Here is a 27,408-nt window from a genome sequence, read left to right as displayed (position 1 = left end):
GCTTAACGTATGCTTCACTTCCGCTTCACCTGTGGCACCCATTGTTTATTACAGGGGCCGAATGTCTCATTTTTTCACTTGATTCTCGGCTGCTGTAGTTTGCTTCCTGAATAGACTACTGCATCTTTGTCCATCTGTTATGAAATCCTGTTCAGACGTGAGTTTTAAGTGTTTTTTGAAAGTTTACAAACGGCTCCTTTTGAACTTTTCTTTCCTGAGGCTCTACGGTATGTCGGGTTGAAGACGGGGTTTCTTGGGGGCATACCTTTAGCTTGGCAGTTTTCTAAGTTGAAGGCCTTGTTCTGCAGGGTTTCCTTTTTGGTGCTTTACACATTCTATGGTGTCAGTTTGTTCAGTACCAGTTTCTTCCTAAGGTGGTGTCATCCTTTCTTCTTGCTGCTCTCACTTTTCCTTCCTGCTTTCTGAGAGGAGGACTGGGGAGGCAAGCTTTTCTTCACTGCGTTTCTTAAAAGTACGTAGACTACTTCTACACTATCTGTAGGTTTCTAGAGACTTTCGTCTTGTCCATCATCTCTTTTTTTATTCAAGGGATGTGACAAAGGTATGACAGTGTTCAAGGCCTCCAGCGCTTGAGCGGTTATGGAGGACATTCTTTCCAATTCATGGCAGGGAAGTGGTTGGTGGAAGACATTCATCACCATTCTGCCTGAGTGATGGCTACTTCTTGGACTCAGTTTAGGTTTTTCCTTGGACTTTGCTCTGTCTATGCATTTCTGATTAGAGGTGGTGTCACGTTCGGAGGCTGTTTTTAGTACTTTGGTTGTTGCGGAGGCAGTGTTTGCTTCCCACCCAGATTGAGGATTGCTTTGCTACATCCCACTGGTCTCTGGATTCATCTGCTGCTGTTGCTAAGGAAGGAAAAATTATGTTTTTACCTGTTAATTTTCTTTCCTTTAGATGCAGCAGATGAATCCAGAGCCCCACCCTTTCTGGATGTTTCTGTCAGGTTTCTGTGTCAAGATTTCGGACGTTTTCTTATGGTTGGTGGTTGTGTTCTATATTATTATCTTTGCAATTTGGTATGGGAAAGAAGTTTTTTACATGCTGTGACTATTGCTGGTTCCGGATGCTTGGGCAAGGAGCAATACTGAAGATACAAGAGGCCTGCTAGCCAATTGGACCACCTGTTAATCAGTTTCTCTATCTCCACCTGCTGGTAGATGTGTGCTATCCCACCTGTCTCTGGATTCATCTGCTGCATCTAAAGGAAAGAAAATTAACAGGTAAGAACATAATTTTTCCTTATCTGCCATCATGTTTCTATGTCCCTATATCTGTGGTTTTCATCCTGCTCTCCAAGGATTCCATTTTATTATCATAATGCTTCAGGAACTTCACTTCCCATGACTTCTCTCATCAGTGCAAACACCTCTTTCGAGTCTCCTAGGTTTACAGCAAGCCCCAGGTGAGCAAGTGGCATCTGCCTTTTTGTTGTCCATAGTGCAGGTCTTGTCACAGTTACACTTAGGGAGTTTAGAGGCCATAGAAAACAGGAACAATCACACCATATCATTGGGGCACTCCTCAGGTAATTCTTCTAGCTGTGTCATGCAGAATTGGGGTGATATATGGCGACAGGGCAGCTATTCAGAGGTTCAGGCTTAGGAATTAAGAAGCTTTCCTCCCACTCATCTTCTTGATATCACCTAAAGCCCCTCCACAGTTGCTTGTGTTTTAAATCAGATTGTTGTTAACTCCTGATGCAGTCACTCAGCACTAAAATATAAAATCATGTTGAGTCTGAATCTATCTTCTGAATTCCCACCATCTTTTTGAGATTTGTTTTATATAGACTCATGGTCTTTTTTAAACAATAAACTTTGTTTAAACTATTTATTTGTATCGGTCCACCCTTATTTAAAGGGTTAAACATATCCAAATTACCATTAGTGTCACTGATATGGGGAAAAAACCTATGGAAGCAGTACTTCTTTTACTAGAATATACCAACAAAAGGAAATTTTTTTTCTTTTTAGCAAAATGTCCTCCAATTAGGAGAACTATAGAAAAAGATAGTAAAAATGGAAGATGTTAGGCAGGAGAACTCCCAAATAAGTTACTGCTGGGAATAGACAATCTTACATGGGAAGGTAAGTTGAGATAAGACCAAAGAAAAGATAAGACCACTATTCTCTGTCTTTAACCACACAAGTTTATTTCAAATAAAACTTAACACAAATGCAGGTTTTGCACAGCGGTGTCATGGCCACAGTACCAATCAGACAGGTAACGTACAATAGAAAAAAAAGTGCAATGTCCCAAGGCAGGATCGGTGTAGCGTCCTTTGCAGAAGCAGCATAAACTGAATGGAGGCAGCACTGGAAAACCGGCACTCACCATGCAGCACCCACCCACAAACCTTTTGCTTCACTTTTCTTATCTTACACAGTCTGTTCAACAAACATCTATAGAGTAATAAAGTAGAGACGATATGAATGCTTGAAGATACTAGCATTATTAAGTTATTTTCCTCAGGCATTGTCTGCTCCACCCTCATACCCACTACTTATTTTTGTTTTTAGAATGCCAACCAACTGTACAATTGCATCAGATCTGCAGTTTACAGAACCTTAAAACCAAGCGGAAGTAAGTTGTAAAGGGAAAAAGAATGCAATAGATCACAGTTTTCCAGGTTGTCCACCTCTGTGGGTCACCTGGAGGTCCAAAATTTATTTAGGGCTTCCAAGTGAGTAGCATACAAGTTACTCATCTGTCTTTGCCATTCCATGATAGCTTCAGCCAAGCTATACTTATTCCTCTATAAATACAGATTTTTTAAAGATAAAAACAAATGTTTCTATTATGTTAAAACATTCCAGTGCTCATCCAGATATGCACAGAATAAAAACCTTCCAGCAAAAGCTCATTCCTAAACACATTAGGTCTTCCTAGTTTCAAAATAAGTTGTATATTTCCCCCTCCCCTCAAAGAGATCAACTCATCTCAAGCTGCATGCTATTACTAAAACAGAAGGTAGCCAACACTGGCATCCCTATCACTTCTCAGCCTTTCTATCATCACCCAGTGTGGCTCATGCCCAGGACTCGTTAAAACCAAACTGCCAGTTCTATTACTGTGAAAACAGGCAAAAAGTGCAAGTGAAATTCATTAAGAAAAAAAAATATACAAATGAGTTCTTTTTTTTTTTTTTTTTAATATAATACAGTTGGATCAGGAATGGGAGTTGAAGAAAAAAGAGGAGGGAGAAGGGTTTTCAACTATATGAGGTGTGCAGAACCAGAGTAGAGGATCATTTTCCTTTTCAGTTTGGAAGGGCACAATTAAGACAACAACAAAAATAAATATGAGACAAATCAGGAACTGACAAGCCCAAAACAAGCCCCAAAAGAGAGACAAGGACTCTATGGCCATGTCAGCCATAGCACTATTTACATTTTCTTTTATATATATATATATATTTATATATATCATATATCCAGTGGCTTACCCACAGTATGCTCAATTTACAGAAAAGAAACTGCTTGTGTTGGTTGGTAACTAGTAATAATGAATGTTAGTGCAGGACAGCTGAGACCTATCCTAACCTCATGAGTTAATGTCAGTAACTGGCTTGAGGAGGGGAAGGGGGTATTTAATAACAGAACAAAAAAAAACAAAATTTAAAAAAAACCCACGAGACACAGAAACTGGGGAAGCTGTTCTGTCACAGTTAGTATTCATCTTGGTCCTCTGGCTGCTGTTCATCAATTTCATCATCATCTGGAGGAGCAAATCCTTCCTGCAACAGAAAACACATGAGAAATGAGGTAAAATTCCCTGCCTGAAATGCTCCTTCTCTGATTAGACTAAGAAATATTGCATTTATCTATTTAGTTCAATATTTAGCTAGTCATGCAATGAACTCAGGATGAGTTAGAAACCATGACAATTAAAATAGAAAAATATTGATGATTTCATAAGCAACAGCAAACTTTTCATTCTAAACAACAGACTGAATAATTACTCTTCTCATTCCAACAGCTTTCATCCAACATAGAACAAAAAATAATTGCAGCACAGAAATTGTGGTAAATTATTCCAGAATAGTGGAACAACATGCGGATAAGCACATACACATACTCTGGAGAAGCTCCAATACCATTCTCCCTGTGACTGCAAAAGGTAGGCAGGTTGGTAATTTGTAACCGGTCAATTATATACCCCAGATCCAAGTTATGCAAAGTCTTAAAAGCTACAATTAATACCTTAAAACAGGCTCACTGGGACACAGGTAATCAATGAAGGGACACTCCTTTAATCCAGTCAAATCCAAATGCTTCACTGTGACTTTACTGACTCAGGCCTAGATGCACTAAAGAGGATTGGAAAGACCGTGAGAGTCTCTCCGATCCAATATTTTGGCCAATTCAAAAAGAGCTATTGATACACTAAAATGTTTGCATGCAAATGATTCATGCAAAAGTTTGTCATAATCCCCATCTCTCACATTCGATTGATGGGTGTGAGAGCAACTCCCACACAAGCGCAGAGCCAGTATGGAAAGCCTGAAAGCTGAGAAGCAGGAGAAACCTCAAAAGCAGCCTCCTGCCATGTGGCTGTTCGGGCCAGGAAACCTTTTTTTTAATGGGCACAGATGCTGTGAGAGTTACACATGCATAATATCTACCCCATTAAAAAAAAAAAAAGCATCCCCCGACGAACCGGGTGAGTTGGTAGGAGGGAGTAAGCGTTTCTCCTGCCAATTTTCTTTCGTGTGGGGAAGATTCACCATGGCAGGAGAGAATGAGCATCCCTCCTTATTTAATAAAAGTAACAAGTTACTGTGAAAAGTAATACATTAACAATTACTAGTTACTCTAGAAACATAGAAACATGATGGAATATAAAGGTCAAATGGCCCATCCAGGCTGCCAATCCACAGCATGCACTCTCTCCTCCTCTTCCTATCCCTTGTGCCTGTCCCACGCTTTCTTGAATTCAGACACAATCTTTGTCTCCATCATCTCTACTGGGAGACTATTCCACACATCTACCACCCTTTCTGTAAAAAGATTACTCCTGACCTTATCACCTCTTAACTTCATCCCATGCCCTCTCACTCTGACGTTTCCTTTCAATTAAGAGACTCGCCTCATGCGTATTTATACCACAATGATACTTAAAACATCTCTATCATATCTCCCTGCTCCCACTTCTCCTCCAAAGTATACATATTGAGATCTTTGAGTATGTAATGGAAGCATTGCTGAAGGAAAGAATAGTGAATTTCTTGGAATCTAATGGATTACAAGATCCGAGGCAACATGGCTTTACCAAAGGAAAATCATGCCGAACGAATTTGATTGGCCCATATTCTATAAACGGTGCCTTAACTTACGCACCCTACTGTTTAGAGAATTTGGGCCTTTGTAGACATATTATAGTTAATATAGTTACTTGTTTAATAAAAGTAGTAAGTTGCTACTGTGAGAAGTAATCTGTTACTAGTTAAGTTTAAAGTAATCTATTACAGTTACTGATTACATTTTAAATAAAAGTTACTGCATCTACATAGATTATTCATCAGTGAAAAAAGTAATGATTAGAATTATTTAATTTCATATGAGCAAAAGTTATCATTAGTTAGTATTTTTAAGTATATATATATATATATATATATATTCTGGTCATTTGTTCTTGGCATCAAAATGTTGGCACTCTTTTCAAACAATTACTCTCTTAATGTTCTATATTAAGAAAAAATCCCTAGTAGCAATGGCACAGACACAAAAATTGGCCTTTACTATCGACCCCCATGACAGACGGAGGAAACAGACTCAGAAATGATAGAGGAAATCAAACAAGAATGCAAGGCAGGCAATGTAATAATCTTGGGAGACTTCAATTTCCTGGGGATAGACTGGAACCTGGGAACCTCCAACTGCGGCAAGGAGGCCAAGTTCCTGGAGGCGCTAGGGGATTGCTTCCTGGAACAAATGGTAAGAGAGTCGACAAGAGGCAATGCCACCTTGGACTTGGTCCTAAATGGCCTCATGGTACCGACAAAAGAAGTAGAAGTCACACTGTGTTTCAGGGTCTAAGGAGAATACACACATTGCAAACAATACCAAAGGAGCCGATGGAGCTCAATCGGGAATATCACTAGATAGCCATAACAAACCTAGGATTTGGAAGGCTATGTACGTCAATGCCCACAGTTTGGGCAACAAGATTCTGGAATTGGAGACGGAAATGAGGGGCGCCGACCTAGATGTGGTGGCGATATCCGAAACCTGGCTTACGGACTCTCACAGGTGGGACATGGTCATACCGGGTTACAATTTGTTCCGCCGAGACAGGGAGGGCAAAATGGGAGGAGGGGTAGCACTATATGCCAAAGATGACATCAAAGTTACCAGAATCACAGATGTTAGGTACACAGGGGAATCCCTTTGGGTAAATTTGGCCAGGGGAAAGGACAAATGCCTGTACCTTGGCATAGTATACAGACCTCCAAGGCAACAGGAAGACCTTGATATGGAATTAATCGAGGACATAGAGAATATCACCTTGCGTGGGGACACAGTATTGATGGGTGACTTCAATATGCCTGACGTGAATTGGAACACACTTTCCTCTGCGACCGGCAGCAGCAGAAGGCTATTAAACTCTATAAAGGGAGCAAGACTCAAGCAAATGGTTTTGGAGCCAACTAGGGATCAGGCGATTCTAGACCTAATATTTACCAACGGAGAAAGTGTCACAGATGTCTCTGTGGGAGACACGCTGTCATCCAGTGACCACAACATGGTATGGTTTAACCTCAGAAAAGATTTCACCAAATCCAACACATTAACTAAGGTCTTCAGCTTCAAGGACACCAACTTCGAGGACATGGGGGAATTCATCCATCAGTCGCTGCAAAACCAAGCAGAGACTGATAATGTAGAGGAATTGTGGTCAACACTGAAAGCTACCATACACGAAGCAACAAACCGATTTATTAAATCTGTAAGTAAACGACGAAGAAAAAACAATCCGCAGTGGTTCTCTACGGAGGTCTCCAACCTCATAAAAGAGAAGAAAAGAGCATTCATCTCCTTCAAACATTCAGGGAAGCAGGGCTCCAGGGAAGACTATCTGGCCAAGTCAAGAACCGTCAAAACAGCAGTCAGAGAGGCCAAATTGCAGGTGGAGGAGAATCTAGCAAAGAATATCAAAAAGGGCGATAAAGCATTCTTTAGGTATATTAGTGATAGAAACAGGAACACAGGAGGGATAGTACGCCTTAGGAAACCCGACGGGAACTATGTAGAATCAGACTCCGAGAAGGCTAAACTGTTAAATGAATACTTTTGCTCAGTTTTCACCCGTGAGGCGCAGGGATCCGGCCCTCAGCTACCAACAGGGGATAGCTCGATAGACCCGTTTTGCAGCTTCGAGTTTACGCCCAGTAGTGTTTACAGTGAACTATCCAAACTCAAGGTTCACAAAGCTATGGGGCCAGACAACATACACCCCAGAGTACTCAGGGAGTTAAGAGACACCTTGGCGAAACCACTATCAACACTCTTCAATCTCTCCCTCAGCAAAGGAAAAGTCCCGCTAGACTGGAAAACGGCTAATGTCATTCCAAAAAAGGAAGCAGGACGGAAGCTACGAACTACAGACCAGTGAGTCTCACATCAATAGTAAGCAAACTAATGGAAACTCTAATCAAACACCAATTGGATACGATCCTTAACGAGGGGAATCTGCGAGATCCCCGTCAACATGGGTTTACAAAGGGGAGGTCCTGTCAATCCAACCTGATCAGCTTCTTTGACTGGGTGACGAGGAAGCTGGATATTGGGGAGTCCCTGGACGTCGTGTACTTAGATTTCAGCAAAGCATTCGATAGCGTACCACACCGCAGGTTGTTGAGCAAGATGAGCTCTATAGGTTTGGGAGATACCTTGACTACATGGGTGGGGGACTGGCTAGGAGGTAGACTTCAGAGGGTGGTGGTGAATGGCTCCCCCTCCGAAACGACAGAGGTGATAAGTGGAGTGCCGCAGGGCTCGGTCTTGGGCCCAATCTTGTTCAACATCTTCATAAGGGACTTGGCTGAGGGGCTTCAGGGTAAATTAACGTTATTCGCCGATGACGCCAAATTATGCAATATAGTGGACAAGAACACAACAGGACCTGACAACAAATCCAAGACCGATAGTATGGCACACGACCTCCTCCTACTGGAGAATTGGTCCAGGACCTGGCAACTAAACTTCAATGCCAAAAAATGCAAGGTCATGCACCTTGGCAACAAAAATCCATGTAAGACTTACACTCTTAATGGTGAGATCCTAGAGAGAACTGTAGCGGAACGAGACTTAGGGGTAATCATCAGTGAGGACATGAAGACTGCAACTCAGGTGGAGAAAGCTTCATCTAAAGCCAGACAAATCATGGGTTGCATACGAAGGAGTTTCGTTAGCTGTAAGCCCGAAGTCATAATGCCATTATATAGGTCCATGGTGAGACCCCATCTGTGTACAATTACTGTGTACAATTCTGGAGACCACATTACCGCAAAGATGTGCTGAGACTTGAATCGGTCCAGCAAATGGCCACACGGATGGTCACGGGGCTCAGGGATCTCCCGTATGAGGAACGGCTGAATAAATTGCAGCTCTACTCCCTAGAGGAACGCAGGGAGAGGGGGGACATGATCGAGACATTCAAGTACCTCACGCGCCGTATCGAGGTGGGGGAGGATATCTTCTTCTTCAAGGAACCCACGTCAACACGAGGGCATCCATGGAAAATCAGGGGAGGGACATTGCATGGCGACACCAGGAAATACTTCTTCACCGAGAGGGTGGTGGATCGATGGAATGGTCTTCCGATGCAGGTGATTGAGGCCAGCAGTGTGCCTGATTTTAAAGCTAAATGGGATCGAAAGGTGGGATCTCTTCGCAAAGGGAGGTAGGGGAGGGTCATTGGTGTGGGCAGACTTGATGGGCCTTGGCCCTTATCTGCCGTAACTTTCTATGTTTCTATGTTTAAGTCACGGTCCTGCTGGGGACGAGAGATATCAACATGATCAACTTTAAACTTGACATCGGGAAAAGAAAACGTACCAAAACCTTAAACTAAACTAAGCCTTAAGTTTATATACCGCATCATCTCCACGGAAGTGGAGCTCGACACGGTTTACAAAGTTTAAAAATATAGGAAAGAGAGGAGAAATCTTTACAAGAGCATATGAATAGAGGAGGATGTGGACAGGGGAGGAGATGTTAAATGTTAGAAAAAAGCCAGGTTTTCAGTTGTTTTCGGAATAGTTGGAGGGAGCCTAGGTTCCGCAGCGGGATAGTGAGATCGTTCCAAAGGCCCGTGATTTTGGAGAGAAGGGATCTTCCCAGTTTGCCAGCGTGGAGGATGCCGTGTAGAGTGGGGAAGGATAGTTTATATCTGTGAGCGGATCTGGAGGTAGCAGGCATCCGGACGAGGAAGGATAGAGGGATTAAGGGCGGAAGGATGCCGTGAATGATCTTGAAAGCCAGGCAGGAACATTTGAAATGAATTCTGGAAAGTACTGGGAGCCAGTGGAGATTGGTAAGTAGAGGGGAGACGTGATCAAATTTGCGTTTAGCAAAAATCAGCTTGGCTGCAGTATTCTGGATAAGATTACTTAACCATGACTTTAAAAAGGGTAAATACGAACGCATGAGAGCCATGGTAAAACAATAGCTCAAGAAAAAGATGGACAAAATTGAAACAGTAGATCAGGCATGGTGCCTACTGAAAAATATTATCACGGAAGCACAAAATTTCTACATTCTGCAGATTTCCAAAGAAAGGAGAACTAAAGGAGAACCGGCATGGCTTACCAGACAGGTGAAGGAAGCCATAAAAGAAAAGAAGGACTCTTTTAAAAAATGGAAACGCACGAAACAACCGAAGCTTGGAACAAACATAAAGATGATCAGAAGAAATGCCAAAAGGTGATGAGGGATGCCAAAAAGGACTATGAGGAGAAAGTAGCGCAAGAGGCCAAAAACTTCAAGCTCTTCTTTAGATACATAAAAGGGAAAAAACCCCGCAAAAGAGGCGGTGGGACCGCTGGACGACCAGAGAAGAAAAGGGTACATCAAGGAAGACAAACAAATGGCAGACAGACTAAATTCCTTCTTTGCGTCCGTCTCTACGAAGGAGGACACCGCAACAATACCAGAAGCAGTGGAAGTGTTTAAAGGAGTAATAGAAGACAGCCTCACCACAGTAGAAGTGGACCTGGACCAGATATACTACCAGATCGACAAACTTAAGTGACAAATCCCCTGGACCGGATGGAATTCACCCGAGAGTCCTAAAAGAATTGAAGGTTGAAATCGGAGAGCTATTGCAAAAACTTGCCAACCTAACAATTAGAACTGGACAGATACCGGACGACTGAAAGATAGCAAATGTCACGCCAATTTTCAAAAAAGGATCAAGAGGAGAACCGGGCAACTACAGTCCAGTGAGCCTTACGTCTGTCCCTGGAAAGATGGTTGAAGCACTGATTAAAGATAGCATAGTCTGGCACTTGGATACACACGACCTGATGAAAGCCAGTCAACATGGCTTCAGGAAAGGGAAATCATGTTTAACAAATTTACTTCAATTTTTTGAGACTGTGAACGAACAAATTGATAGTGGAGAACCGGTGGACATAATATACTTAGACTTTCAGAAAGCATTTGACAAATTTCCACATGTAAGACTTCTCAGGAAACTACAAAGCCATAGAATAGAGGGGGATATACAAAGATGGATAGGCAAATGGCTGGAGAATCGAAAACAGAGAGTGGGCATAAATGGGAAGTTCTCCGATTGGGAGAAAGTGACTAGCGGTTCACCCCGGGGCTCGGTACTTGGGCCGATCTTATTTAATATTTATGTCAATGACCTAGAAGGAACATCCAGTGAGATCATCAAGTTTGCAGACGACACACAGCTATGCCGGGCGATCAGATCGCAGAAGGATAGCGAGGAACTCCAGAGCGACTTGTGTCCTTTAGAGAAATGGGCAGAGAAATGGCAGATGAAGTTTAATGTGGAGAAATGCAAAGTAATGCATTTAGGCAGAAAAAATAAGGAATACGAGTATAGAATGTCAGGTGCAACTATGGGTAAGAATGAACAAGAAAAGGACCTGGGTGTACTGATAGATAGGACCCTGAAACCGTCAGCGCAATGTGTGGCGGCGACAAAGATAGCAAATAGAATGTTGGGCATGATAATGAATGGAATCACGAGTAGATCGGAGAGGGTCATAATGCCGCTTTATAGAGCAATGGTCAGACCCCACTTGGAATACTGCGTCCAACATTGGTCCCCCAACCTGAAGAAGGATATAAAACAGCTGGAGAGGGTGCAGAGACGAGTAACGAAGCTAGTAAAAGGTATGGAGAAACTGGAATACGAGGATCGACTTAAGACACTGGGATTGTTCTCCCTTGATAAAAGGAGACTGAGAGGGGATATGATCGAGACCTTCAAAATACTGAAAGGAATCGACAAAATAGAGCAGAAAAAATTATTTACATTGTCCAATTCGACATGGACAAGAGGACATGGGATGAAGCTAAGGGGGGGGACAAGTTCAGGACAAATATTAGGAAGTTCTGCTTCACGCAGAGAGTGGTTGACACCTGGAATGCTCTCCCAGAGGAGGTTATTGCGGAGTCGACCATCCTAGGTTTCAAAAGCAAACTAGATGCACATCTCCTACGAGAGGCATAGAAGGACATGGGTGACTAAACATTACGCCAGGTGTACACCTGGTGGGGCCTCCGCGTGTGCGGATCGCCAGACTTGATGGACCAAGGGTCTGATCCGGAGATGGCGCTTCTTATGTTCAGAACTCCTGTACGAAGTTTAAGACCAGTTCGATAAAAAGACTCTTGAAGGTAGATAAGGGAAATAACCTATGTTATGCAAGTTTTCCAGCTCTGCTCTGCAAGGTTTACAGGCTTCATCCAAGGCTAGGCAAATGCAGGGTTGTATCCGTAGGAGCTTTGTAAGTCGGAAGCCCGACGTCCTATTGCCACTGTACAGAACCATGGTGAGGCCTCACCTGGAGTACTGTGTGCAATTCTGGAGACCACATTACCGTAAAGATGTACCGACAGTTGAGTCAGTTCAGCGAATGGCCACCAGGATGGTCTCTGGGCTCAAGGATCTCCCATACGTAGAAAGGCTGAACAAATTGCGACTATACTCTCTCGAAGAACGTAGGGAGAGGGGAGACATGATTGAGACATTTAAGTATATCACTGGTCGTATCGAGGTGGAAGAGGATATGTTCTCTCTTAGGGGACCCACGACCACAAGAGGGCATCTGCTAAAAATCAGGGGCGGGAAGTTTCATGGCGACACCAGGAAGTATTTCTTCACCGAAAGAGTAGTTGACAATTGGAATGAGCTTCCAGTGCAGGTGATCAAGGCCAGCAGCGTGTCAGATTTTAAAAACAGATGGGATGCCCAGGTCGGATCTCTAGGAGGGTAGAGTTAAGGGGATGGGTCATCAGAGCATGATATCTGAAAGGGTAGCTAGTAGGGAGGGTCAATAGAGTGGGCAGACTTCATGGGCCTTGGCCCTTTTCTGCCGTCACTTTTCTATGTTTCTATGATTTGGAAATGAATAACTGGACAGATACATACCTTGTCATATAACTCACAACTGCATATCTACTCTAGCATCACAGCAACTTGACAAAATTACAAAGCACTGCAGTGTGCAAGCCAAAACAATTATGCACAACTACATGCTGTGTTTAAACTATAGAGTCTGATACCAATATAATGTACTCGTACACTGTGCATTGAAGTAGATTCCTAGTATGTGTCCAGTTAGGATAAAATCTTGTATCGAAAAAACTTGTACTGTAACTATAGCAAATTGTAACCTATTAACTATATATTATGTATGTTACCCTGTTCTGAGCTCTTTGGGGAAAACAGGATAGAAAACAAAAATAAATAAGTACAATACAATGAATATTTTCTGTCAATAAATCAACATAGAACAAAAGGCAACTGACCCCCTTGTTACTTGGTGCTTTGGAGTTCAATTAGCTCAACTCCCTTCAGACAGACACTGAAGTAAAGCACAGTTACTTACTGTAACAGATGTTATCCAGGGATAGCAGGCAGATATTCTCACTGAAGGGTGATGTCACCGACAGAGCCCCGGCACGGACACATGAAAACTACTTGAAAAGTGAATTGCAATTTCAAGTTTTAGAAAGTTTGTGATCAGTCCACGCACGCGCGACTGCCTTCCCGCCCGACGTAGGCATGCAGTCCCTCAGTTGTCAGCTAAGAAACCAACCAGGGGAGGTGGGAGGGTTGTGAGAATATCTTCCTGCTGTCCCTGGATAACACCTGTTATCCCAGGACAAGCAGGCAGCATATTCTCACTGATGGGTGACGTCACCAATGGAACCCCAGTACGGACACTTGAAAAGTGAATCGCAACTTTTTAAGTTTAGAAAGTTCGTGATTAGCTCGCACCACACATGCGCGAGTGCCTTCCTTCCCAATGTAGGCATGCGGTCCCTCAGTTTTCTAGTTTCAGCAGAGCTAGTCAGACGCATTTTTCAACACCTGTTGAATTTTTTTCTCTCGCTTGCCTTCCCGCTCTCGTGGATTGTGACTTTTTTTTGTCACAATTCTTTCGTTTTTTAATTTTATTTTCTGTCTCAAGTAAAAAAAAAAACCAAACATAAAAAACCAACTCTTTTTTTCTTTTTACTTTGCCGTCGCGGGCTTTGGCCCAGCAGGGCCTTATGGACTCTTCGCCATACAGTTCGATTTATCAACGGCTGTCTTCCCGTCCATGTCCCGCCCGCCAACAGGTTTAAGAAGTGCGGTCGCTATGCTCGGGCCATTTTTGTAACCGACCCTCATCGCTGGTGCTTGCAGTGTCTGGAACCCAAGCACCATGCCGACTCCTGCTCCCGCTGCTCATCCCTTCAGAAGCGCACTCTAAAAAAATCAGTTGCTTCAACAAAAACAACTGTTCAGCGCCACAATGGACACTGTCCGCGCCCACCAAGACCGCACCGAAGATGGATCCACCAACTTTGACTCCAGTGTCACAACTCACTCTGGGTAAGCCAGCTAAGAAGCCTTCCACTATCACTTGCGAGAGGCAGGTCGAAGCTGCAGTGAGCCAAGTCCTGCCGACCTCGTGTAAGTCCCGAGTGCCTCCTCTTCGGCCTCAACATCCCCGAACCGTGTTGATCAGCCATTTGTACCGGCCAAAAAAAAGAAAACAGTACTGGCACTTTCCCTTAAGCAGAAAATTGACAATCTGCTTCGGGAGCAGTTAGGAGAGCATTTTACCCTCTTGGTGCCGGCTCACTTTTTAGCAAGCAAGGCACTGACCCTCCAGGAACCAGTCTGGTCTGAGTTGCTCAAGGCACCGACCACTCCTCTTAATGCTACTCCACCAGTGCAGACATTCTCGACCCAAGACTCGAGCATTCCAAACCGGCACTGATCCTCCTTGGCTACATCTCGAGAGGATACTCCAGCACAGTCAGGCAAAGACTCCAGTAAATCCAAACATTGGAGATTTCGACACTGAGCCATCGACATGGACCTCATCCTTTCAGATTTACTGAGGGATACTGAGCTTAAAATGCCATCTACTACCGATGTGGACTCTTCTGCTTCTGGGTCACCTAGACGTTCCCCTACAGCTTCTTCTCCTTCAGAGAATCTTTCTTTTTCCAAATTTTTGTGACAGATGGCACATGATCTGGATATTTCATTGGAGGCTGATTCCAAATACAGCAAGGAGTTCTTGGACACACTTGATTATAATCTCCCTCCTAAAGAACTATTAAAGCTTCCACTCCATGCCATTCTGAAGGAAACTTTCTATAAAAACCTGGAGACTCCTCTCTCTGTGCCAGTGGCTCCTAAATGTTTGGAATCTCTTTATAAAGGTGGTACCCTTGCCCGGCTTTGATGAGCCTCAATTGCCCATGAGTCTCTCATGGTTGAGTCCACTTTGAAGAAATCCTCTGGGGCGAGTGTGTATGCGTCTGTTCCTCCTGGTAGAGAGGGTAGGACAATTGTTAAGTTTGGTAGGCGCCTGTACCAAAACTCAACGTTGTCAAACAGAGCATCCAAATAGCACAGTTACTTACCGTAACAGGTGTTATCCAGGGACAGCAGGCAGATATTCTCACATGTGGGTGACGTCATCTACGGAGCCCCAGCGCGGACAGCTTTTCAAGCAAACTTGATTGAAGTTTCAAGTTTGCTATGCTGCACCACGCATGTGCATGCCTTCTTGCCCACTAGAGGGCGCATCCCCACCTCGTGGTCCTCAGTTCCATATCCAGCAAAGAAGTCATCCCCGGGGAGGAGGGCGGGTTGTGAGAATATCTGCCTGCTGTCCCTGGATAACACCTGTTACGGTAAGTAACTGTGCTTTATCCCAGGACAAGCAGGCAGCATATTCTCACATGTGGGTTACCTCCAAGCCAACCAAAAAAGGGCAGGTGGGAGGATGGCAATTTAGGAAAACAGATTACGCAAAACCGACTGGCCAAACCGACCGTCGCTTCTGGACAACGTATCCAGACAGTAGTGGGAGGTGAAAGTATGAACCGAAGGCCAAGTGGCAGCCCTGCAGATGTCCTCCACCGGAGTAGACCGGAGGAAAACGACAGAAGCTGCCATCGCTCGGACCTTATGTCCCGTGACCCGACCATGCAGCGCGAGACCAGCCTGAGCGTAGCAAAAAGAATACAAGCAGCCAACCAGTTGGACAAGGTACGCTTGGAAACAGGACGTCCCAACCGATTAGGGTCGAAGGACAAAAATAATTGAGGAACCTTCCGATGAGACTGAGTGCGTTGAAGATAAAAAGCCAACGCCCTCTTACAGTCAAGCGTGTGAAGCGCCACCTCGCCAGGATGCGAGTGGGGCTTCGGAAAGAACACCGGAAGAACAATGGACTGATTGAGGTGGAAATTAGAGAATGACACGGTGACGGTTTACCCGCGGGCACCGCATTTAAGCCGCGGGTCACTGCCGAAAACGGGGAAAAAAACTAGCAGTCGCTGCGGTGACGGGGACAAGGCCATTCACCGACCGCGGAAACGGTGAACAGGTTTGTCCCCGCGGGCCAATGTACCCCCTTCTAGGAACCGCTATTTACCCGTGTTTCACCGTGCTCCTCATTTGTCAGATCAACCCTTCCTGCCAATCGCAGCAGAAGGGTACCCAACCCCTCCTGCCGGTCCTCCCAATGGCCTCCCCTAAGATCGCCGGCAGGAGGGTACCCAACCCCTCCTGCTGGACCCCCCCCCAACGAACCCTCCCACCCCGGAACCCCCTTAGTCTTACTTTCCAAGTTGGACCGGACAGCTCCTCGCTCGTCTGGCCAGCAGGCCTGCCTCCGTCCAAATGGCCTCCCCTAAGATCGCCGGCAGGAGGGTACCCAACCCCTCCTGCTGGACCCCCCCCCAACGAACCCTCCCACCCCGGAACCCCCTTAGTCTTACTTTCCAAGTTGGACCGGACAGCTCCTCGCTCGTCTGGCCAGCAGGCCTGCCTCCGTCCAAATGAGGCGGGCCCTCCCCTCCCCTGCCTAACCCACAGGATCCTAGGGCCTGATTGGCCCAAGCACCTAAGGCCCCTCCTATAGCGGGAGTGGCTTTAGGTGCCTAGACCAATCAGGCCCTAGGATCCTGTGGGTTGGGCAGGGTAGGGGCGGGCCCGCCTCATTTGGACGGAGGCAAGCCTGCTGGCCATACGTGTGAGGAGCCGTCCGGTCCAACTTGGAAAGTAAGACTAAGGGGGTTCCGGGGTGGGAGGGTTCATTGGGGGGGGGGTCCAGCAGGAGGGGTTGGGTACCCTCCTGCCGGCGATCTTAGGGGAGGCCATTGGGAGGACCGGCAGGAGGGGTTGGGTACCCTTCTGCTGCGATTGTCGGGAGGGCCGTTGGGGGGGTCTACAGGAGGGGTTGGGTGCCCTCCTGCCGTGATCGCTGGGGGGAGGGGAGACTTGCAGCCGTAGCCGCGGTCACTATGCTAATCACGGCAGGGAGATCTTTGCCGCGATTAGGTACAGCGGCCGCGTCTAATTACCATATAGGCTAACATTGTAAGCATTTAAAGTACATGTCGTGTTTGTTTTTGCATTGCTAGCCCCAGGGGTGGTGGAAGATTAGTGATTGAAAAACTGTATGAAAAATAACTATTTTAAATTTAGTGATCAAAATGTGTCAGTTTTGAGAATTTATATTAATTAATTTTTTCTCTGCGTGTTTTGTTTTTGTATAGTTATTAACTAATATTTAACTAAGTTTTAAAGTTTTAAAGAATGTTTCCTTTATACGTAAATAAAGAAAAGTGAATGGGATTGCAGTGGCGGTGACGGGGCGGTGAATGGGGTGGCAGTGGCGGTGACGGGGCGGTGAAGAGGATGGTGAGACGGGGACGGGGCGGTGACGGTGAGACGGGGACGGGGCGGTGACGGGGATGGTGAGACGGGGACGGGGCGGTGACGGCGACCAATTTTTTCACCGTGTCATTCTCTAGTGGAAATCAGACACAACCTTTGGCAAAAATTTAGGATGGGTGCGAAGAACCACCTTGTCATGATGGAACACAGTAAAAGGTGGGTCCGCATCCAAAGCCTGCAGCTCACTAATCCAACGAGCGGACGTGAGCGCAAGTAAAAAGATCACCTTCCAAGTGAGAAACTTAAGATGAGATTTGTCAATAGGCTCAAAAGGAGGCTTCATCAGCTGAGCCAAAACCACATTGAGATCCCAAACTACAGGAGGAGGTTTCAGAGGAGGATGAACATTCACAAGACCCCGCATGAAACGAGTCACCAGAGGATGAAGAGAGAGAGACCGACCCTCAAGATGCCGATGGAAAGCAGCAATAGCACTAAGATGCACCCGAATGGAAGTCGTCTTCAGCCCAGATTTGGACAAATGCAACAAATATTCCAGAACTGAAGACACCGGAACCAGATGGTGCGAGGAACACCAGGATGAAAATCTGGTCCACTTCTGGGAATAACAAAGCCGAGTCGAGACCTTGCGCGAGGCTTCCAAAACCTCCCTGACAGACTGAGAAACAGAAACCGAAGTCAAGGGGAAAGGAACCAAGCAGTCAGATGTAAGGACTGAAGATTGGGATGCAACAGCGAACCCCGACTCTGAGACAGCAGAGAGGGAAAAACAGGCAGAAGCAGAGGCTCCCTGCCACTGAGTTGAAGGAGCAGGGAGAACCAGTGTTGACGAGGCCAACGAGGCGCAATGAGAATCATAGTGGCTCTGGACGACTTGAGATGAACCAACGTCCTCAAGATCAGAGGGAAAGGAGGAAACGCATAAAGGAACCTCCCTCCCCAGTCGAGAAGGCATCGGCCTCGAGACGGTCCGGGGAGTACATCCGAGAACAACAGAGGGGCAGTTTGTGAGTCTCCGGGGAGGCAAACAGATCCACCTGAGGAGTCCCCCAGCGGTCGAAAACCTCGTGCAGAACTCGGGAGTTTAGCGACCACTCGTGCGGCTGGAGAAGACGACTGAGTTTGTCGGCCAGAATGTAAACCCCCCCCGAAGGAAGATGTTTTGGGAGACCGCCCATTCCCAAAGGCGCAGGACTTCCCGGCACAGGGACCAAGAGCCCGTCCCCCCTTGCTTGTTCACATAGTACATTGCCACTTGGTTGTCCGTCCGCACGAGGACTACCTGATCGTGCAGCAGGTGGCAGAACGCTCGAGCTGCCAGAAAAATGGCACGAAGCTCCAACACATTGATGTGACAAAGACGGTCCTCCGCCGACCATAGACCTTGAGTCCGCAGACCGTCGAGATGAGCCCCCCACGCGTACTCCGAAGAGTCCGTGGTCAGGACCTTGCGATGCGGAGGGACGAGAAAGAACAAACCCCCGGAAAGATTGGAAGAGTTGGTCCACCAACGGAGCGAGCGTCTCAAGGAAGGTGTCACTGTTACAGGAAAGGAGAGCGGGTTCCGATCCTGACGCCACTGGGAGGCCAAGGTCCACTGAGGAAGCCTCAGGTGCAAGCGGGCGAACGGTGTGACATGCACCGTTGACGCCATATGGCCGAGTAGAATCATAAGACGCTGTGCCGACACCGAAGTCTGCAGCAAAATCTGGGAACTCAGGCGAAGCAGGGCCTCCAACCGCGGAGGCGGGAGGAACGCCCGTAGGCAAACCGTGTCCAGCACGGCCCCGATAAACTGAAGGGATTGAGCCGGGCACAACTGAGACTTGGGAAAGTTTACTTCGAACCCCAGACGTTGAAGGAAGATGATAGTCTGTCGGGACGCTGAGATAACCCTCTCCCTGGAAGGGGCCTTGATCAGCCAATTGTCCAGGTAGGGAAAGACCTGCAGACCCTGAGACTGCAGGGCCGCCGCGACAACTACCATACACTTCGTGAAGACTCGAGGGGACGAAGCCAGCCCGAAGGGGAGGACCCGATACTGAAGGTGCAACTCTCCCACCTGGAATCGAAGAAACTTGCGGAAGGCGGGATGCACCGGAACATGGGTATAAGCCTCCTTCAGGTCCAGGGAGCACATCCAGTCCCCTGCTTCCAACAGAGGGTACAGGACTGGAAGCGACAACATACGGAACTTCTCTTGGACCAGGAACTTGTTGAGCTTCCGGAGGTCCAAAATGGGGCGCAAGTCCCCGGTCTTCTTTGGGACCAAAAAATAATGGGAGTAAACCCCCCGTCACCGGCTCCACTGCCCGAAGTCTCAACAAGGCCCTGGCTTCCGAGAGGAGAAGAGGAAGCTGATGTCGATTGGAAGGAGCCGCGTCTGGCGGGCTTTCCGGCGTCGTCGTCAAGAAGTTGAGAGAGTAACCCTCCGAGATGACCCGGAGCACCCAAGCATCCGACGTTATCTGAGCCCATGATGAATGAAAGGTCCGTAACCGGCCCCCGATGGGAAGCGGGTTCGGCGTCAGTGCGGAGAGGGCCTGCCCCCATCCGCGCAGCACGTCAAAAAGACGGCGCGAGTTTAGACGCCCGTTGCGCCTGAGGCTTCTGGTGGGACGCTCTGCTCTGCTGAGTGGCACGCCGAGGCGGAGGCCTGGAAAACGCCGGCGTAGTCTTCTGCAGATAGCGCCGCGAAGGCGGTCTGAACGGCTTCGGAGTCGCCACCCGGGGTTTGGGACGGACCAAGGAGGCGATGGAGCGCTCATGTTCCGACAGGCGTTTGGTCGCCGCCTCAAGTGATTCATCAAACAATTCAGAGCCGACACATGCCAAATTGGCCAGGCGCTCCTGCAAATTTGGGTCCATATCAACCGTGCAGGGAGCCACGCGAGACGGCGCATGGCCACCGCAAATGCAGAGACCCGGGAGGACAACTCAAAGGCGTCGTAAATAGCGTGAAAAAGGTACAGACGCAGTTGAGACAAGGAGTCCATAAACTTGCCAAAATCCCTCTTATGGGAATCCGGCATGACCCCGTGATAATGGGGCATCGCCTTCACCATGTGCCGCAAATAGGACGAGAAGGTGAAGGCATAATTAAGGACCCTGTTTGTCATCATTGAATTGTGGTAGAGGCGACGACCAAACTTGTCCAGGGTCCGCCCCTCCCTCCCAGGCGGGACCGCAGCAGAGACCCGAGAAGGCTGCGACTTTTTCAACGCCGACTCGACCAGCAAAGATTGGTGGGACAACTGCACCTTCTCGAACCCCTTACAGGGGACCGTACGGTACTTCGACTCCATTTTTGAAGGAACTGCCGTGACGGTTAGAGGGGAGACCAAGTTCCGCAGAAACGTCTGGTGAAGCACCTTGTTCAAAGGCAGACGCGGAGACTCCCGCGGAGGAGATGGCAGATCTTGCTCCTCCAAAAATTCTTTAGTATATTGAGATCCCGACAAAAGATCGAGATCCAATGCCCTCCCCATGTCCAGAACAAATTTCGAAAAGGACGAGGGCCTCGAAGGCGGGGAAGGAGAATGAGAGGCCCGCGCCGCCAAAAAGGATGGGGAAGCCTCACGGGAATACCGGGGTCGACCAGTGCCAGACCCCGAGCCCCAGGAAGCCCCACCAAACGACTTCGGTGGGGTCGGAGACCTCCGATGCCCCGAGGACCCCCTCTGGGAAGTCCCCGGGGTACGAGGCACCGAGGCAAGCTCCCTCCCCCTTGGCGAGGGGTCCCTCGATAACCCACCCTCAGAGGAACGGAAAAGCCTCGGATTATCGAGGCGGAGCTCCGAGACGCGCAAGGTCTCCATCCGGGTCGGCAAGGAGCGACCGCGTCGTCGAGGAGAGCCCCGATGGCGTTTGGGCTTTCTCGCCCGACGCTTCGCCCGAGGCCGACGAGCCCCGGGAGGACCTCGACGAGGAAGAGGTGGAAGAAATCCGACGAACCCTATGCACCTTGTCCCGAGACCGCACACTCTGCTCAGGCTGGTCTACTACCGAGGTCGAGGGCAAGGACGGATTCGAGGCCGGGACCACCCCGGGGTCGAGGCGGAAGCCGGCTGCAGATGCGCGAGGGCGCCGGACAGCTCCGAGGCAATCAGCGCTCGGAGCAAGTCCTGAAAGACAGGGACGGCCAGCATGGACGGTAAGTCCGGGTCCGGCAGGTGCTCCCTCGAGGGCGACCTCGGTCTCGAGTATTCCCGCGGGGCACCCGCCTTCGACGCTCGGGGTGGGGCCGAGGACGACCCACCCGCCCCCATCGAGGAGCCCGAGGATGGCTTCTTCGATGACCCTGGAACAGAAGACGGAAGTGAAGACTTACCCACCATCTACTTTGGGGTCGAGGACGCAGGCTTCGACAAGGAAGGCTGTCGCGGCGAGGCTGAGGGAGTCGAGGCCGAGGTCAAGGCCGGGGCCGAAGCCGAGGCCGACGTCAAGGCCTTCCCCGCCGCGGGGTCCACAGCAAAGAGCTCCGCCATTCGAGCGCGACGGCGGTGGAGAGCTCTCGGCTGGAATGTAGAGCACCGAGTACAGGAGTCAGTCGGGTGCTTGGCACCCAGGCAAAGCAAGCACCACCAGTGGGGATCGGTTATGGAAAGCAACCGATCACACCGGGTGCATTTTTTAAAGCCCGTCAAGGGGCGGGACATGAATCAAAAAACCGGCCGGGAACGAACGAGGTCCTGCGGCCGCGGCTCCCAGGAGCCCCCGGAGCCGAATGAAAACTTTTATTCTTATTTGTTTTTTGTTTTGACGTACACGCGAACGAAGAAAATAACAAATAAAGCACAGCGACCGAGCGAAATCAATCAGTCGTGGTGACAGAAGGCCAAAATGCACGGAGCACAAAACGAACAGGGCTTCTGGCTCCGCGGAAAAAACAGAACTGAGGACCACGAGGTGGGGATGCGCTCTCTAGTGGGCAAGAAGGCATGCACATGCGTGGTGCAGCATAGCAACCAAATCAAGTTTGCTTGAAAGGCTGTCCGCGCTGGGGCTCCGTAGATGACGTCACCCACATGTGAGAATATGCTGCCTGCTTGTCCTGGGATAAATACATTTTTCTTTTCCTGTTATATGAAGTATCTTCTTAAACAAATTTCATCGCTTCAGCGATATCCGACTTCACGTAAAGCCAAGAAATTTCAATCTCTGGTCTCTACCTCTCTGCAACTTTGAAAGTACATGGTGGGATCTATTTATAATACTTTCGAACTCTCATCTAGAGCAGCAGCTGTCGGTGGCGATGAGATGGTTAGCATGGTTGCATGTTTCAGACCTTGACATTAACCACCAAGACCGTCTGGCTAATGCTCCATGCCTTGGTGATGAGCTCTTTGTATCCTTATTGTAAACCACTTTGAACTTATATAGCGGTATATAAGAAATATAGCGGTATATAAGAAATAAATTATTATTACTAGTCTTATAGCCCGTTACATTAACGGGTGCTAGAATATATGTGTGTGTGTCTGTCTATTTTTTTTTCTCTCTCCTTAGCCGCTTTCTGTATTTCTGTCTGTCATTTTTTTTTTTTTTCCATGGCTGTCCACTACCACCCCTTGCTTGCTCCCCCTGTCCATTTTCCCTTCCTTATACCTCCCCTGTGTCCTCCACCACCCCATCACTGCTCACCTTATCCAGCAGAAGCCCTTCTCCCTTTGTTTTACCTCCCCCTGTCCATCATCACCTCCTTCCTGCTCCCCCTGTCCAGCAGTAGGCCTGTCTTCATTTTTCTGACCCCCCTCCCTGTTCATCAGCACCTCTTCCCCTGTCCATCAACCCCTTTTCTGCCCCTCCATTTCCGTGTGTTGCAGCATTTCCCTCCCACCCTACTTCCCTGTGCAGTATTTTTCTCCCCCTATACCTTCCTCCTGAACTCCATGTTAAAATGCTTTCCGGGTTTGGCTGCCGCGGCCTGCAGCCACCAACAGCCGCCGCGGCCGACATACGACTCAGGCCGCCACGGTCGACATCCGTTTGGGGGGGGGAGGAAGAGAGAGAGCGGAGAGAGTACGGTGCGCAAGGGAACGATGGCGGCGGGGACGACCAACTTACAGGAAGGGAGGGAACGCAGGTGAAGATCGTGAGAGTAGCCATCACTGCGTCTTTCAACAGGGAGCAGGCCAGACCGTAAGCCGTGCATGCGCACTTCCTATGGGTCGCTACAGCTCACGGAAAACCGGCGCACGCATAGGAAGTGCGCATGCGCGGCCTAGCGTTTTATTATATTAGATTATTGCCACCCAAAAGCTGTCCGCTCATGAGACCAGATGGGATGTGCTGGTTAAGCCCAAAAAGAAGCCTCCACCTGCTCGGCCTTTTAAGCCTGCTTCCTCTTACCAACGCAGATATGCTGCCAAACCTACTCCTCAGGCACCTACTCAGCCTCGTCGACGACGACAACAGCCACGTCAACCTAAACAAACCTGCACAGCTTTTTTGATGTGTTCCTTCAGAGCATAGCCAGAGCTCCTCTGCTACTTTCTCTGCCTCAACCCATAGGGGGACGTCTTCAGATTTACATCAACGCTGGGAGCTCATTACATCAGATCTTTGGGTCCTCAACATCGTTCGTCAAGGGTATATCCTTCATTTTCACACCCTTCCTCTGGACCATCCTCTAAAAGAATCTGCTTTAAATCCGACGCAGTCCTCTCTCCTATTCCAGGAGGTTCAATCTCTTCTCCTCAATGCCATCGAGGAAGTTCCTCATTCTCAACATGACCAAGGCTTTTACTCCTGATATTTCTTGGTCCCCAAAAAGACAGGAAGTCTGCGACCCATCCTGGATCTCCGAGCTTTCAACAAATATCTTGTCAAAGAGAAGTTTAGAATGCTCTCTCTCACCCTTCTTTATCCCCTATTAGCTTACAACGAATGTCTATGTTCTCTGGACCTCAAGGAAGCCTACACGCATATACCAATTCATCCGGCTTCCAGGAGATATCTTCGCTTTCAAATCAGTCATCGTAGTACAAAGTTCTTCTCTTCGGCCTGGCATCTTCTCTCAGAGTCTTCACGAAGTGCTTAATTGCAGTCTCAGCAGCCCTCCAATCCCAGGATCTTCAGGTGTTTCCTTATCTGGACGACTGGTTGATCAAGGCTTCGTCTCAGGAGGTGACCCTGGTGACGACTCACTTCATTTCTTTCCTTCAAACCTTGGGCTTGGAAATCAATTTCCTAAAGTCCAACCTCCAACCAACTCAACATCTTCAGTTCATAGGGGCTATTCTGGATACTACTCTCATGAGGGCATTTCTTCTTCCAGATCGCCTAGCTGTCTTGCTTCATCTCTGTCAACAGATGTTTCAGCTACAAATAATCTCTGCGAGACACATGATGGTTCTCCTGGGCCACATGGCCTCCACGGTTTACCCCACTAGCCAGATTGCATTTCCGCACTCCTCAGTGGGCCCTAGCTTCTCAGTGGTGTCAAGCGACAGATTCGCTCTCACAGCATATTTCTGTAACCTCATCTCTTCTGCAGTCACTCCACTGGTGGATGACCTCTTCCAATCTATCCAGAGATCTTCTTTTCCATCTTCCTCCGCATCACCAGATGCTTACGACGGATGCTTCTACCTGAGGAGTGCACATGAACGGCCTTCAAACGCAGGGTTATTGGACTTCCAAAGAATGCAAATTTCATATCAATTTGCTGGAGCTCAAAGCAATGTATTATGCGCTAAAAGCTTTTCAACATCTCCTGACCGACCAAGTCCTCCTCCTTCGCATAGACCAGGGGTAGGCAATTCCGGTCCTCGAGAGCTGGAGCCAGGTCAGGTTTTCAGAATATCCACAATGAAAATGTATGAGATGAACTTGCATGCACTGCCTCTTTGAGATGCAAATCTATCTCATGCATATTTATTGTGGATATCCTGAAAACATGACCTGGCTCAGGCTCTCGAGGACTGGAATTGCCTACCCCTGGCATAGACAATCAAGTAGCAATGTACTACATCAACAAGCAAGAAGGTAAGTGCTTTCTTCCCTTTTGGATTTGGCTTTGGGCGACCGCAATCTTTTTTCTGCGAGCAGTCTACATACAGGGAGAACAGAACAGGGAGAACAGGGACAACCTCAGCAGAATTCTCCAGTCTCACGATTCGACACTCAGCCCTTCAGTCCATCTTTGCACAATGGGGCACTCCTTAGGTGAACTTGTTTGCAGCTCCTCACAACCACAAACTGCCTGCTTCTGCTCTAGGCTTTACTCTCCTCACCGCCTGGAAGCAGATGCATTTCTTCTGGATTGGGCGCAAGTGTTCCTCTATGCGTCCCCTCCCACGCCTCTCATCCTGAAAACTCTTTTCAAGCAGGAGTCAGCCATGATACTCATAGCTCCTCAGTGGCCCAGACAACATTTGTTCTCCCTTCAACTTCAACTCAGCACCAGAGAACCCTTACTTCCAATATATCCTACTCTGCTTACACAGAATCAAGGAGCTCTTCTTCATCCCAACCTGCAATCGTTACATCTGACAGCTTGGCATCTCTTGAGCTGACATCAATTCATCTCTCTCAGCCTGTCCGCACTATTTTTGACACTTCCAGGAAACCGGCCACTCAACAGTGTTATCAACAAAAGTGGACTCGGGTTTCTTCCTGGTGTCTCCATCATCATCATCCTGATCCAGCTTCCTTGTCATTGGAATTGATCCTGGATTATCTCCTTCATCTCTCTGATTCTGGTCTTAAATCTACATCCATCAGAGTCCATGTCAGTGCTATTACAGCTTTTCACATGCCAGGCAAGGGAAAGCCTCTCACTGCTCATCCATTGGTCTCCAGATTCATGAAAGGGCTTTTCAATGTTAAACCACCTCTCAAGCCTCTACCCGTAATCTGGGACCTTAATGTAGTTCTTTCCAGGTTGATGAAACCATCATTTGAACCAATGGCAACAATTCATCTCAAATTTCTCACCTGGAAAGTAGTTTTCCTCATCTCCCTCACTTTTGCAAGGAGGGTCAGTGAGCTACAAGCATTGGTCGCAGATCCACCTTAAAGTTTTTCACCATGATAAAGTGGTTCTACGCACGCATCCTAAGTTTTTACCGAAAGTAGTTACAGTCTTTCATCTCAATCAGTCCATTGTTTTTTTCACTAAGCCTCATTCTCATCCAGGAGAAATGACGCTGCACACTTTGGACTGTAAACGTGCTTTGGCCTACTACATCGATCAGACAAAGCCTCCAACTCTCTCCAACTCTTCATCTCATTTGATCGTAACAAGTTGGGTCATCCTGAAAAACGGACAATATCCAACTGGTTGGCTGCCTGTATCTCAATCTGCTATACTCAGACTGAACTGCCTCTGTAGAATCGTGTCACTGTTCACAAAGTCCATGCTATGGCAGCTTCTGTAGCTTTCCTCAGATCTACTCCTATTGAGGAAATCTGCAAAGCTGCCACCTGGTCCTCAGTTCATACCTTCACTTCTGTATGAAATTTTTTTCCAGACGGGATGGGCACTTCGGTCAGTCAGTTTTGCAAAATTTGTATTCTTAAAGGCCAACTCTCCCTCCATCCCTTTCTAGTTAGCTTAGAGGTCACCCATCAGTGAGAATATATTGCCTGCTTGTCCTGGGATAAAGCACAGTTACTTACCATAACAGGTGTTATCCAGGGACAGCAGGCAGATATTCTCACAACCCATCCACTTCCCCTGGTTGGCTTCTTAGCTGGATTATCTTAACTGAGGGACCGCGTGTCTACGTCGGGCGGGAAGGCACTCGTGCATGCACGGTGCGGGCTAATCGCTAACTTTCTAAACTTAAAGTTGCAATTCACTTTGCAAGTGTCCGTACCGGGGCTCCGTTGGTAACATCAACCTTCAGTGATATCTGCCTGCTGTTCCTGGATAACACCTGTTATGGTAAGTAACCGTGCTTTACGGTAAGTAATCCTGTTTCTGAGAGAATGATTTCAAACTGCCTGGCTGCATGTATATCG

At 47.6% G+C, this 27,408-nt stretch overlaps 1 protein-coding gene across 10 annotated transcripts in view; it reads right to left on the bottom strand.

Annotated features, from left to right (window-relative positions):
- Positions 1-2,150: 2,150 nt before the first annotated feature.
- The window catches only part of MAPRE3 (microtubule associated protein RP/EB family member 3), a 203,890-nt gene continuing 178,632 nt past the window's right edge, over positions 2,151-27,408 (bottom strand). For 9 of the 10 annotated variants that reach the window (XM_033939398.1, XM_033939394.1, XM_033939390.1 and 6 more), the window contains one exon: positions 2,151-3,760. In XM_033939398.1, coding sequence (XP_033795289.1) covers positions 3,692-3,760 — 69 coding nt within the window. In that variant the 3' untranslated portion in view covers positions 2,151-3,691. The remainder of the gene's footprint in view (positions 3,761-27,408) is intronic. The other variant, XM_033939399.1, reaches the window with a different exon arrangement.

This window comes from Geotrypetes seraphini, chromosome 3 (assembly GCF_902459505.1).
Source record: "Geotrypetes seraphini chromosome 3, aGeoSer1.1, whole genome shotgun sequence".
NCBI lineage: Eukaryota > Metazoa > Chordata > Amphibia > Gymnophiona > Dermophiidae > Geotrypetes > Geotrypetes seraphini.
Note: the sequence above shows the minus strand (reverse complement) of the source record. Positions and strands in the feature narration are given on the sequence as shown.